The 14,731-nt window shown below is 54.3% G+C and overlaps 1 protein-coding gene across 1 annotated transcript; it reads left to right on the top strand.

The window, feature by feature from the left end:
* The first annotated feature begins 1,741 nt into the window (after nucleotides 1–1,741).
* On the top strand, nucleotides 1,742–5,361 carry NRARP (NOTCH regulated ankyrin repeat protein). Its single transcript, XM_063409481.1, has one exon. It carries the CDS (start codon nucleotides 1,968–1,970, stop codon nucleotides 2,319–2,321), a length of 354 nt encoding a protein of 117 aa, XP_063265551.1. The 5' UTR covers nucleotides 1,742–1,967; the 3' UTR covers nucleotides 2,322–5,361.
* Nucleotides 5,362–14,731: the final 9,370 nt, after the last annotated feature.

Raw genomic sequence — 14,731 nt, 5'->3', positions numbered from 1 at the left:
TCAGTGCCCTGTGCCAGCGCTGCAGAGGCCCCACGTCCCAGCGGCACAGGGACATCCTGGGAGAATGCTGCACAGGCACAGGAGAGCAGAGGGGCTGTCTGCAGCCCCCAGCAGCAGTAACGTTCCAATCCCGCCTCTTCCATGAGAACGACGGACTGCAACACAGTCACATTAGAGAGGTGTGACAGGGAGAGCTCTGGCCTGGGGGAGCCAAACAGTCAGACAGAGACCAGACAGAGGGAATTGGGATAGAGCTTGGGATCAGAAGGTCATCAATTGGCACGAGTGAGGAGATAGGGATGTGGATTGAGATGGGGATGGGAATAGGGTGGATGGGGATGGGGATGGAGATGGGGGTGTGCATGGGCATAGGATGAGAGTGGATACAAGGACAGGAAGGAGATGGGGAGATGAGCATGGAGATGAGGATGGATGTAAAGATGGGAATGGGATAGGAATGAGAACAACTAGCTGCAGAAATTTACTTAGAAAAGGAGACCCTTTATGGGAAGAGAATGAGGATCTGCTTCAACAACTCCTTACAGCCTAAATCTAGGTGGGATTAGAAGGACCCAGACGGGGCAGGAGTGTTCCCAGGCTACTCCAGCTGCTGGGAAAAGCCACAGAAACAGGACGTGGAGCAAGTCACACTTGGAGCTCAAGGCCACTGTCCTCCAGCTGTGCGGCAGACACTCCATGATGGCACATTTCATCGGCGGAGGCTGAATTTAGCAGTTGGCCGATTTCTCCCTTTCCCTCCCCAAAAGAACAGACCAGCAGTCCCAGCTGACAGCAGCTTGCCACCCATCTGTCCCAGCGTGGCTGCTGTCACCTCGGTTTATGACACGCTCCTTCCTCTCTCCCTGCACCTCCAGCCCTCTTCTGCCGACCAAATGCCCGTGAGACTGTGGAAGCTGGCCCGGGAGCACCGCTTCCCACCTGGACCCGCCGTTTGCTCCTCGGGGACCAAACGGGAACAGGACGGGGGCCAGGGGTGCAAGAGGGCCCAGCCAGGGGGTCCCCCCAGCACCGTTTCCGACTGGTGCGGTCTTTTTGGGAATTTTTCCCCATTTTTCTGCCTCCCTGCCGTGTCCACATCTCCCAGCGCTCCAGCACCAGGAACGTGGTCACAGGCTGAGCAGCGGGTCCGACCCCGGATAAAGCCCCGGGCAGCAGAACTGAGCCCCTCCAGGGCTTGCAGGACATGGTGGGGACTGCATCTTTCCCCCCTTAAATCAATCTCACCCGTGGGTCCCTGAAACCCGGTGTAGCCCCCCCGGGAGCCCGCAGAGGAGCTGGACGCCGCAAGCTGAACGCCCCGTTCTGCTCCGTGACCTGTCCCTGTTGGCTCATGGAGACACAAACCCGCAGCAACACGGTGTCACCCCAAATCGGGGGTAACCGTAGCCCCCTGGTGACCGTCATTCTTGTGGGTCCCGGCTGGGGCGCCCGAGCCGAGCCGAGCCGAGCCGAGCCGAGCCGAGCCGAGCCGCGCCGAGCCGCGCCGAGCCGCGAGCGCAGCCCCGAGTGCGGCCGAGCGAAGCCGAGGCGGGAGCGCCCCCCATCGCCCCCTCCCTCCCTCGCTAGCGCGCGCGGCGTCCGCGCCCGTCCCGCTCATCCCGCGGAGGGGGCGCGTCCTCTCCCTCTGCCACGCCTCCTCCTCCCGTTCAGACCAATAGGCGCCCGCGGCGTGGCCCCGCCCCCGAGCTCGTCACGGCCGTGCCATTGTTATGCAAATAAAAGGGCGGGTAAAAGGCGCGCGCGGGCCGGGGTGCTGCAGAGGCGCGGGGCGCGGGAAGCGGAGCCGTGAGCGTAGGGCGGCGGGCCGGGCCGCGGCGGCACCGGCGGCACCGGCGGCACCACAGCCCAGCCCCGGCAGCGGCCGCAGCACCGCCCGCCCGCCGCCGCATGCCCGGGCGGGCGCCGCCGTTGCCGTCCATGCGGGGCGGCGGGGCCGAGGCGGCGGCATGAGCCAGAGCGAGGTGTCGCCGTGCGCGGCGCCGCCGCCGCCCCCCAGCCAGCGGGTGTTCCAGGAGGCGGTGCGGCGCGGCAACACCAAGGAGCTGCAGTCGCTGCTGCAGAACATGACGAACTGCGAGTTCAACGTCAACTCCTTCGGGCCCGAGGGGCAGACGGCGCTGCACCAGTCCGTCATCGACGGCAACCTCGAGCTCGTCAAGCTCCTGGTCAAGTTCGGCGCTGACATCCGTCTGGCCAACCGCGATGGCTGGAGCGCCCTGCACATCGCCGCCTTCGGGGGCCACCAGGACATCGTCCTCTACCTGATCACCAAGGCCAAATATTCCGCCGGCGCACGGTGATGCCGGGGCTGCCCCCAGCTCCGCTCGCCCGGTGATGCTGGGTCCCCCCCACCCCGCGTTCCCCCGGCGATGTCGGCTCCCGCTCCCCCGGTGATGCCGGGGACCCTCCCCGCTCCCCCGGGCGCCAGAGCTGCTCCCGCCCCCGCCTGGGGGGGTTGGCGAAGATTTGGGGCCCCACGCAGAACACGCCACCGCTTTTACATTTTTAAGTTTTGTTTTGTTTTGTTTTAATCTTCCAAGGTTGTTTCCTACTGTAACGTGGTTTTTTTTTTTTCCTTCATCTACCTCGGCTGCACTTACAGTATTCACGGTTTCAGTTTGACATCTGAGCAGATGCTTTAACAACCCCCGTTCCCTCTCCGCTAATATTTAATCCCCCTCCCCGCCCTCCTCGCTCCCGACCCTCCCATTTAAAGTGTTCTGGCTCAGAAACGAATTCATTTCAACGCCCCCCAAAAGCCACCCGCAGACCCCCGCTGGTGCTGGGGTCCCCTCTCCGGTGCCAGCCCCAGCCCCGGACGTGATCCCCGTCCATGGGCTGGGGCTCCCGGCCGGCCGCGGCCTTCCTGGCGAGGAAGAGCAGGAAAGTCTTCTTCCTCTCCACGGTTCTCCCAGTGTTTTCCCACCGCTGACTTTTTTTTTTTTTTTTTTTTTTTTTTTTTTTTTTTTTTTTTTTTTTGAGGCGACTCCGTTGGATTATGACAGACGTGGTTTTTTTACCCCAATTGCTATTGGGTTTGATTGATTTTGCGTTGGGTTTTCTGCTTTGTTTCTTCCTTGGGTGTCTGAAGAAAGTCTGCGTCCTCACCCACTCCACAAATCTGTTTAGCTCACGTGAGATCCCAGGAAAAGACATTGAGTCCTTGTGGTTTTGTGTGTAAAGGGGGATTAGCAAATCCTGAACTGTTTTTTTCTTTTTAAAAAAAGTGAAATAAACTCTAAAGGCAGAGGATTTGCTTTTGCACAGAAAAGGGGCGCGAGCGCTCTCTGCTGCCTACAGAGATGCTGGAAAACTACTGAAAAAAGTTTGGAAACTTTTTTTTTTTCTTTTGGTGAAACATGGATAACACTTCTCAATGCAGAACGATTCACTTGACGTACGTACACTCACCCACCTTTTATAGGAGATATATATCCCGCTGTATATATCTTTATAAAGGAAAGGGAGGAAGCAGAACGAGCCACTCGAAGGCGCATTTTGAAGTGACTGCACGTATAATCGCAAATGCTGCTTTTTTATTGCTATGGCACAAGAACATCCATTTGGAAAAATGCGGAAAAGTTCAGAAGTCTCATTTCTCCTGCTGGTCTTTCAGCCCTCTTCTCCTCGTCTGCACTAAAGCCATCCATATCACTGCCATCTCCCTGCTCTTTCCTCTCTTGCTCCCTGCATCCAAACCATTCTGATTAAAAAAGAGAAAAGAAAATAGTTACCTGCTGGTTTATTGGGGTTGTGTCTTACCTATTTATCATGTTTGTATATATTTGTGGGTGACGATTGTGAGCCTGGTTTTGTTTGAAGCTGGTGGTGAGTGTTTCAAAGAAATGGTTTGGGATATATGCCTTTTTTTGTTGTTCTTTTTTTCTTTTCCTAGTCTTAAAACCTAAAAAAAAAAAAAAAAAAAAAAAAACAAAAAAAAAACCCCACAAAAAAACCCACCAAAACTTAAAAAAAAACCCCTAAAAAAACCCCACAAAACAAAAAACCACAAAAAAAAAAAACCCCACAAAAAACAAAACTAGAGTCTGCCCTGATTATTTCCCATTGCACTGAATATTCTGCTTTGTCTCTGATGGTTTCACCTGCAGTTGTTTGCGTTTTGTTGGGTTTTTTGTTTGTTTTTGTTCTTTGTCCACTTCAACAATTTGAGATGATTTCAAAAGCTCCAGATTTAAGGAAGAAAAAGAGGAAAAAAAGCCCTGTCGAAAGTGTCTACTGTTAATGCTGTAATTTGCAAGGAACTGCTTGGCTGAAGTCTTTCTGTGAGCATGGAAGGAGGTGTCCAGCACTTCCACTGGTGCTTCTGTGTGATAGTTATGGGGTGGGAACAAGACCTTTCCTAGTGAGGTTTTATCGTTGTTACCAGATGGTTGCACATTTTTATTTTTTTTTACGTAAATGGATTTGCCACAATGAAATGTCATAACATTTATGACATGATATTAAAAAGTGTATTGTAAAGCCAAGTTCTAGATGGATTTTTAAAAAGAAATCTTGGTTATAAACCCAGTCTAAAGGGAGCTCTGTCCGGTGTTGTAAAGACAACATGATGTAACCCATATTTATATTTTTATAAAATACCTATTAAGACTGTGAATCTCCTGTGTGAATTGCTGGGTGAGTTGTTTAAGAAAAGCATTGTTCCTTTCCAGCCTCCTGGAGCTTTAGACACGCTGAGATTTTTGGGAAACTGTACGTCGGGGAAGGGGGTTTGCTCTGAAATTGTGAGTTGATGTATTTTTACATCCCTTTGTATTTTACTGAAAAGCTGCTGCCCTTTCTAGTCCCTAGAGTTTCAATTTTCTATGCAACCCCCACACCCCCGTCTCTCTTGATCCTGAGAAGTAAAAGGGATGCAGATTGATTCAAATTGAAATGAGGGTCCCCCCACCCCCCTTGTTGGCTCATCATGCTGCTGACCCTTCACGCCAAAACGGGGAGTACAAGGAAAAAAAAAGAGGCAGGTGGGGGGAGGCTCTTTCATGCATGACTGGTTGCCTTCCAGCAGTCATCTTTTTAATTATTATTATTATTTTTGTAAGAAGAATATATTGATAATGTCAGTGAAATAAGCAGACATTGAAGCTGATGCACAGATTGCTCCAGAAAGGAGTTTTTCTGTAGATTTTTCTTTAGATGCAAATACCTTTTTTAATTATGTTAATTAATGTTAAGAATTTTTAGGCTTATATTGAAGCTGTATGTGGGTCACTATATGATCATTTCTAACTGGATAAAGTCTGTACAGTACAGCATATTCCTGAGTGTATGATATAGACATGTAGCCCCAGAGTGCGAAATTTATAAATAAATTTTTCATTGATCTTTTTATAAAAAAAAACCCCAAGGCTGTTTTGTTTTTTCTTTTCTACGTGGTTATTGGCAATGCTGGGTGGTTCCTGTGGTGTGGTGTGGCTGGTGTCTCTTCTGGTGTCAGACCTGGAGCTGCTCTGGGCTTGGATGCAGCCCTGGAGGGGGATGGCTGGGATGGATTTGAGGGGCAGTGTGGCTCCTTCCCACAGACTGGAGGAAGTTCCCTGGGCTCAGGGATGTCCTGGTTTGCCCCATCCCAGCATTCAGAGACTGGTAGAGGGGTGATGACTCAGACCAAACCCTGGTGCTGGGCATGTGCTGTTTGAGACAGTCCTAAAGAAGCTACTTGTCCCCAGGGAGTGAGGAGAGAGCTCAGCAGGCAGTCCTGGGATGGGAGATTTGGGGTGCATTTTTGGGGCTGCAGCCCCAGCCTGTCTGGCTGAGCACCCAGCCTGGGCCCGAGCAAGGGTTTGAGGCCCCTGGGGCTGCGGGGATGGGTTCAGTGATGTTTTCAGCTGCCCCAAGGAAGGGCCGCAGCGTGAGAGTGAGCATGGCCTCTCCCTCCCCAAAGGCATCTCTGTCCTCTGGGTGGCTTAGACTGGAGCAGTGCCCAGCAGGGCTCTGGAGGCTTTCCCGGTAGGACCTGGCTGCTCTAGGAAGGGGAAAAGGAGAGGCAGCCCCATGCCTGCACTGCTGGGCGCTGCCCGAGGCCAGGGCTTTGAAGGCACGATGCAGGCAAGCCTCCTTTGCTGGCACTAGTGGGGGGTCAGATGAGGCTTTTTCTCTATCAGTAATTCTGCCAGCTCTGCAAATGCCTAAATCCCAGGGAAATTTGAGCCATGCTCAGTTTGGCTCTGGGTATGGGTTCCCAGGGATGCAAGGAGTGATGTCCTGCAAACACAGTGGGGAGGAAACCTGGAGAAAAGGCTCAGTATGACCTTTCCCGGTTGGCCGAACTCCACTCCAGTGTGCCAAGCCCCGTGCCATCTGCTGCCAGCACTGGCCAGTGCCTGGCACAAACACAGCTGGTGTCCCCAGGTGCCCTGGGGACACACAGCCACTCGGGCAGCAGCCCAGTGTGGACAATACAGGCACAAAGAGACTCGGATGGATTTAAGCAGGAGAAAAAAGATGATGCCAAAACCATCAGTCACAACCACTGGTGGTCCTGGGGGTCCTTCACCCAGGATCCTGTGGCAGCTGCTGACTCCCAGTCTGCTGGGAGTGTGGTGCGAGTGTGTGTGCTCCCCTCCCCAGCCATGGCACTGTGTGACATGGACCACCTGTGCTCCCCAGGGCACATGGGGTTACACCTGCAGGTGGAAATAATCCTAGTCTCATCCCTTTGTGCTTGGAATGCTGCAAAACCTCAGCCTGGTGCCTGCATAGGGATTTCACAGAGTTGGGCTCACCTGTCTCAGCTCAGCCCTGCAGCTTCTTGCCCTTCACCTTGTCCCAGGGCCCCAGAGAGCTGGGCTGAGCCAGCCACCACCTCAAAGATGGGTTTTTCTGGGGAAAAACAGCATTCCTGTGCATGGCTCCTCTCCCCACAGCAGATGGGGTGGGCTGGGGTCTCCAGCAATCCCTTATTTGAGCACCCCCCCTGGAGCCAGGCCTAAAAAAGCCCCTCTGTGTTCTCCACATGTGATAGCCCTGGCAGTGGAAATGTGCTGAGGGCACAGCTGAACCCCAACCCTGAGGTTGAGCACCCTGGGGAGCAGCTGCCCTGGTGCCAAGCTCCTCCCAAGGGCCAGGGTCACCCCACTTTGCAGCTTTCCTCTGCAGAAAGCCTGTCCAAGAAGTCTAGGAACTTCAAAGACCTTTTTTTTCCTTTTTTTTCTTTCCCTTTTCTATTTTAGTTCCAATAACACAAAAATATTGGATGGTTTGGTGGTGTAAGCACATTCTCCTGGCATTTTTGCCTGTCCCTGGCTGTGTGTTATTGTCCATCGGCCGAATTACGTAGGTGCTGTTGTTCCAAGAGAAACCAAAGCAAGAATTTGAACTTTCAAGTGCTTCCTGCCATTGTCTTTTGCTTTTGTTTGTGCTGCTGACTTCAAACCAGATGGATTGGGCTCCCCTGTGGCTGGGGGGGCGATGGGAAGTCAACACAGCCCGGTGAGGTTTGACAGCTTTGTCTTCTCTTCTATTGCCCTTCATCCGTCAAGCCCAGCCATCGGCGCTGAATCAGCCGTCGCATATGGATGCGGGGGAGGAGGTGGGATTTTATTTGAATTTCAGGGAGCTTAACACAGTCAGTAATGAATGAGAAAGAAAGACAGCGAGCGGGCGAGCAAGAGAGGACAGGCTGTAATCAAAATTCAGGACATTTTAAATAGATGCTTTGTTAGGCATTTGTATGACTATGATAATGCCGCAGCCCAACAGTCCAAAGAGGAGTTACCTTTTTTAACAAAAAAAAAAAAAAAATCACAATCAACTTCTGTTCAGTGCCAGCGAGGAGCCGGTGGCTCAGGCTGCCCAACCAGGCTGGCCTCATTTCCAAACTTCAGAATTTTTTGCCCCTTCTCAAGGCATTCTGGGATCGATCCCTGTGGATGGATGGATGGATGGATGGATGGATGGATGGATGGATGGATGGATAGATGGATGGATGGATGGATAGATGGATGGATGGTCAGCAGCACCAGGGTCCTCAGTGCATCATGCAGGACAGGACAGCTCATGGTTTCAGCCTGTTTTTGCTGCTAACCCACAGCTGCTGCAGTAATTGGTGCTGGGACTGGGTACAGAGGTCCTGACCCCCGTATCTATCCCAGGTCACCCATTCCTACAGAACTGAGTCATTTTTTGCTCTTCTTAAGGTGTACACAAGCTTCACACACTGCCATGCGGTGAGCATGGGATTTTCAGTGCCATTCCCTGTGCCGTGAAATCACTGCCACTCTACAGACCCTCATGCTTGGACAACTGTGTCCTCCCCAGGATGCTCCCAGCACAGTGTAGGCAGCTCCAATTTCTCCTTGATGCAGCAAATGCCCCCAGGAATAAGGCTGCTCCATTGTGCAGGAAGGAGAAACCTCTTCCCAAAACCTCTGCAGCTGCCATGTTCCTCTGCTACCATGAGCACCCATCTTAGGGCACCCAGGGAGAGGTGACCTCTGGGTCTCACCCTGGGTGAGACACAGACCTGTAGGTTCAGTGGAATTTTTGGCTTTTTTTTGTTAACAGGTTTTTGTTCCTGAGAAGAAATGGTCAAGCAGGGCAACATCGTGGTTTGTCTGGTTTTGGGGAAGACAGTGGATGAGGTTTGGATCTGGAAGGGTGGAAGGTGCTTGGCTGGAGGGATTGAGGGAGGGCCTAGGGGGATCACTGGGGATATGGAGGGGTGGAAGAGTGCAGGGAGAGGGGCTGGCTGGGAGGGATGGGGAATAGCAGCCTGATGGGATGGATGGGTAGAAGGGATGGGTAGAAAATGGAGAGAGGCAAAGCTGGACAGCTGAATGATAATGGGCTTGGGAGTCGTTGGGACAACTATTTTAACTGAAAACTCCTCATTCAGCCCGACTCCAAGAGTGTTCTGTGGCTGGGAGCAGACCCTGAAGGCAAGCCAAGGAGAGCAGCAGAAGGGGAAAATTCCCCAACCAGCACATGTTTATCTCAGGATGGCTATGGCGCTGCTGACCCCTCCTCAGTGGGGCATGGAGGATGCAGACATGAGCACGGGGCAGTGACAGAGTGGGCCTCGTGAGCAGAGACCTGCACAGCACTGGCTGGAGGGGACATGGACAGTGGGGACGTTGGCTGACCAACACTCGACGGCTCTGCTCTGATGCATTTGGGGGACAGCTAAGCCTTCACTGGGAGCCTGAGCAGCACACTGGGACTGATGGTTTGTGCTCTGAAACATGACAGCATAATGAACAGATCCTGGCTTCAAATGAATCCTGCAACTGAGGAGAGCCTCTGCTTGGAAGCAGTGACTCTGCAGCCTCCTCTCACCCCAAGACTGCCATGTCTGTTCTTGTTTTCTCCAGGTGAAAAATCCCTTCTCACCCATGTGCAGTCCCCAGCAATGTTCTCACACATGAATGCCATTGCACAAACAGGCTCTGAATGTGTGGAACCCTCAAGGTTTCCTGTCCTGGACTGGACTCTGATGTCTCAGTGTTGTCACCCCTCCAGCTGGGGCAAGAGCTGGGTGGCAGCTCCCTGGACTCCTGATTTCTTTTAATTATGGCTAAACCACAAAGTCATACAGTGGCTGGAGGGCTTTCCCTGGAGTAAGTGGAGGAGCTGGAGGCACTGGTTTTGGTGTGCCCTGAAGGTTTTCCTGAGTGCCCCATCCCATGCCCAGTCTGCTGCTTGGAGAGGACTCCTGGATTTCCCGAAGCCCACCACCCTTGGGGAACTGGCAGGTGCTGTGACACTTACTGGGTCTCTTGCTGGAGGCTTCAGGGGGACTGATGGGGGGCCCCAACCCAGCCTCAGGGGCCTGGGGTACCTGATGGCCTGAGAGAGCTGGGCTGGGGTACAGGAAGGTGCTGGCTCAGCATCCACCGCCTGCCTGTGCCCAGGAGCTGGGGGCCATAGAGCAGCCCTTGCCTCATGCCACAGTGCCAGGATCAAGCCTTGACCCCCAGCACAGTGCCCTGACAGGGAGCCTATCCCCAGTGGGTCCCCACATTTCTTCTTGCTCACATTCACAGTTACGGTGACAACTCTGAGCTGCCCCCGTCCCATTTTCCACTCACTGCTACCCCTTATTCAAAGCCTCTGTCCTTTTAAGCTATTTTTTTTCCCTCCTATTCATTTCCCGGACGCCTCGATCCTTTTCTCCTGCCTAGCCCCTCTCCTGAGCAGCTGCTATGCTAATAAGCATGAGGCAGAAAAGGGAGCGAGCCTTTGCAGGGCTGGGGAGGAGAGAAAGACCCCAGAGCCCTCCAAATGCTAAATAAATCCAAGGCTGGAGCAGTATCCCTGAACAAAGAGGCCTGGCCTCCCCCCCTTGCTTCCCCTCTTCCCAATTCCAGCACCTTTTCACATTCAAATCCATTAAACAGGGAGCAGAAAGACCCCGAGTATTCATAGCATTGCATTAAAGAGAAAGCCCCGTGGTCCCTCTCCTTTGGGCCAGGCGGAGGGAAGGGCTCTCCATCCCCTCTGGGCTGGAATCACCCAGCTCCGGCCCCTGGGCTTGGCAGAGGGAGGACAAAAAGGGAGGACAACAGCCTCTGGCACCGCACAGGTAGAGCAGTTGTCTTTCCTCGGAGATCCAGGGCTCTTCCTCACATGGGACTCTTGAGCTTCTCCAGTGGGATGAAGTCCCTAGTTGCTACAGGCAGCTGATGGGGGCTGCACTGGAGCCTGGGGGTGAAGCAGGATGGAGACACTGCTGACAGTGCTGGGGAGTGCTACAGCAATGACAGGGCAGTGGGGACACCCAGACTGGCTGGTGGTGAAGATCAGCCCCAGGCAAGGGCAGCTGTCTTGATCCTGGTGATGGATCAGGAGGGAGCATGCTCCAGCCAGGCCAGGCATAGCCAAGGGCGCTGTGATGGTGCCCACCAACCCCTGAGCAATAACTAGCCACCACGGTCTCACCACGGCTGGGCTGGTGCCTTCCCAGCACAGCAGGTGCATTGGGCTGGTAACACAGATCCCTTATCAAAACTGATGATTTCATACCCACTGTGCCTATTTTGCCCTAAAGTCAGAGCAGCTTTCTGGTGCAAAGACCACAGATCTTGTTCCCTGAGCCGGAGGAGGCAAGGATAGAGGTGGATGTGCAGTAGGCTCCCTATCAACTGCTGAGGCTGGTGGTGAGATGCCTGAAAGGATGGGACTCTTCTCTGGAGGAAAAATAGGTGGGTGTTTTCCTCTTCTACCTTCTGGGATGGAAATGGATGCTCACCTCTAAGAAGGATTTCATGCTCTTCTCAGGGACTAAGTTTCTGCTAGAATCACAGAACTCCAGGAGATAGGGCTTTTAGTACCAAATACTGAAATTTTTTTTTAAATTCATGGATTTAATGTGTTAGGAATGAATGATGCCAGTTGGACCATGGAGACCATCATGGTCACCTGTGGTGTTCAGGAGGCATCAATACTAGGGACTCTCCTGCACAGCTTGGTCAGTAGGGTGGGATTCAGCCCTGACCATAGGGGTCCATCTGAGGTGGCATCTGTGGAAGAAGGGGAAGGATGGCAGCACAAAGAGCTTCCCTAAGCTCATTTTACTGCTTTGTGATGTCCTGGTGTGTCCTTCCTGACCTCTGTTCTGGAGCCTGCCCAGGTGTCCTGGGCACCCTGAAGCATCTCAGCTGGCACATGGTGCTGTCTTTTGGTGCCTGAATCCTGCTCTGCACCAGTACAATGAGGAGTCTGGAAGGTGATCAAGGCTGCCCTGACAGGCCACCTCCATGGCCTCAGCCATATCCCACCCTGGGCTCCTACCTTCATGTTTACCTGGTCACCAGGGCTCCATCGTGACCACTGCTGCACAGATCTGGCGTGCATGAGGGACAAGACCAGCAAGAGATCTACAGAAAATGGGGAGAGGTGGGACAACCCTCAGGAAACTGAGAATGATGTTAAGCACTACATGGGACACAGGAGCTCAGACCCCTGTCCCTGCAGTGCAGGACCCCAAAGCTTTGTGAGCAGTGCCTGGAGTGTGTCCCTGCATGGGATGCCCAGGTCCCCGAGATGCTCCTCAATGTGGGTCCTTGAGATGCCTTCACAGGTGAGGTTTTGGGGCTGTAGGACCTGGCTGACCAACCCCATCCCTGCTTCCCACTGTAGACCACCCAGCTCCTCAGGCCATGGAGAATCTTGTTCACTTGGGGACCTTTCTGGGCTCCACAAGGCATGTGTTTCCCCAGAAACCAGCTCTCTGGAGTGAATGTCAGCAAGGAACCCAAGAGGTTTCTGAGAACAACTTCCCCTATCCCATGAAGGAAACCAGCTTTAGCCAGGAGTCAGCCTCAAATTCCCAGTTCATGGAGAAGGTCTCTCCCATGGGGAACTCACATGCAAACTACAGATTGACCCAGCTCGTCAGAAACAAGTAGGGACTATGCTGCTCCAACTTCCATGGAGTGTCCTTGGGCAGAGACAGTGGGCACCTGTGCCACACTGCTTTGACCAGGGCACTCCCTTCTCCCTTCTACCTGTGCCTCACCTGAGGCAGGACATGAAGGCATGGAGAGACATGGAAAGCCCCAGATGCTGCCAACACCACAGTCCTGCTCCTGGGTGACTCCCCGTGTGTCTCTTTCTCCATGGGTCAGTGACTGGTCCACCATGGTCCACCATGGTCCACCATGGTCCACTACTGCCCTTGGGGGCCCCTCATTCCGATTATGACCCTAAGCCCACGCACCATCACGCTCTGCTCCAGTCCTTCCTGAGGACCAGCCTTAGCAGGGAATGCACCTGCCCCAGAGCAGCCCCAGTTGCACCCCGACCTGCATGGCCCTGGGAGGTGCTGAGAAGGGCAGGGAACACTGTGGGGTTTTAGAGGATCTTCTAAGAAACAACACAGTCAACAAGCACTAAGGTATCACCGTGTCTGCTGCCAAGGCTGGCAGCCCTACTCCAGGTCAAACAGACCCCGCCCTGCTGCAAGCTCCAGCCTTTGAGCTCCAAAGCCTCCAGCCCTGCATGATGAGGTCCATAGCTCTGCTGGGCCGAGGGCTGGGAATGTCCCAGAGGCACAAATTGCCCCACGTTGGTCCCAGACTGCTCCAAGGGCTGCCCCAGCTGACTCCTCATCCTTGTGGGACTGGCTGGGGACATTGTGTCCTGAGCGAGATGGGCTGACCCAGGGGACCTGCAAGTACCGCAGCACTGCTGTCTTCCATCGTGACTGCACCATCCTGAGCAGGTCTACCTGTGGCAGCAGGTGGAACAGGGGTCTGGGGAGTCCCTCCGAGGGGTTGGCCGGCGAGAAAGGTCCCTGCTTAGCAATGCAGGAATGCAGGTCGGGTTGAATGCGGCGGAGGCGGGTCTGATCTGGTGCCCCACTAAGCCTCCATTCTTTCCCAGCCGGTGCATCTTGTATTCAGGCTGCCTGCTCCTAAGCAGAGCGTCTTTAATCCTTCCCTTGTCTCCTCCATTCCCTTTCAGGCCTTTGGCCAATGGGAAGGGGATGAGCAGCTCTCTGCAGGAAGGAAATTAAAAGCGAGGAGGAGGGTAGGGAGGAGGAGAGCGCGGGGAGGGGGACTTGGAAGGGGAGACAATCCTGGAGTGGAGATGCCAGTCATCAGGGTCTCAATAGCCCCATTCACCCTGCCCAGCCACACAGAAAATCAGGGTCACCAGGATCCATGCCCTGCCTGGAGACAACTGTTGCTTTATTCTTTTTAATTGCTGGAAAACTCAGAAAAGTTCACTTGTGTGTGTGGCTGGCTCCGGTGGGGGCTGCGCCGGGGGGTGCGGGCGGCGGAGGGGCGGGAGGGACGGGGCAGAGCCCGACCCGCAGCGAGAAGGACACAAAAAGCAGACGCACGTGAGGGTGGAGGGTGCGACAGGGCGCGACGGAGCAGCATCGGCACGGCCGGACAGCCGAGCGGCGGCTCGGACATGGGCCGAACGCCGGGACGGGGACACGGCGGCATCGCCCCCTGGGCATGCATGGGAAGAGTTCCCGGGGTTTTGGGGTGGAGGGGCCAGGCAGGGAAGAGCTGTGCAGACAGACGTGTGGGCAGATGTGTACCCTTATCTCCGGGCACAGAGAAGCCTGGTTGGTGCTTCTGGCAGGAAACACAAAGACTAGGCAGCTCAGAGCACACATGGGACACCCAGTGGTACACCAACACCCGACCCGAGGGTGCTGACACAGCTCGCAGATGGACATAGGGCTGTGCCATCTCCACTTTGAGATGCTGCTCCAAGTGCCACCCCATTCAGGTGGAGGTCCCACATTTGCACCTGCAGAGCCATACCCAGGGGATGTCCCAGAGAACAACTGCAGGGAACCAGCTGCTCTCTCACTCTACCATCCATCCCTCTTGCCGTCCCATGTGCCCAGATGTGGCTGAGCCCCAGTCTTGACACACAGGCAATCACAGGCTGTTGCCACTCATCAGCAGCCCAGCAGTGCCGCACCGACAGCTTGGCAGCTGCCCTCTGAGTCTGATGTGTGATGAGTGACAAGGGACACACTGGGAGAGGAACATGAGTCCCTGGGCTGAAGATGGAGCCAGTCTCATCCTGCCTCCATCAGGGACATCTCTGTGCACCCTCCCCCAGGCCTCCTGTAGCCAAGGGTGATTTGGGTCTGTTGCAGCCTTCAGATTTGGGTTGCATTTCCCTCCTCGGTCCAGCTTTGTCTCCCTTTGCTCGGTATTTTGCTGAACACTCAACTTTCCCATGTGAGGAGCATCAGACATGTACTCCCAAGCGTTCCATG

This window comes from Prinia subflava, chromosome 12 (genome assembly GCF_021018805.1).
Source record: "Prinia subflava isolate CZ2003 ecotype Zambia chromosome 12, Cam_Psub_1.2, whole genome shotgun sequence".
Lineage (NCBI taxonomy): Eukaryota > Metazoa > Chordata > Aves > Passeriformes > Cisticolidae > Prinia > Prinia subflava.
Note: the sequence above shows the minus strand (reverse complement) of the source record. Positions and strands in the feature narration are given on the sequence as shown.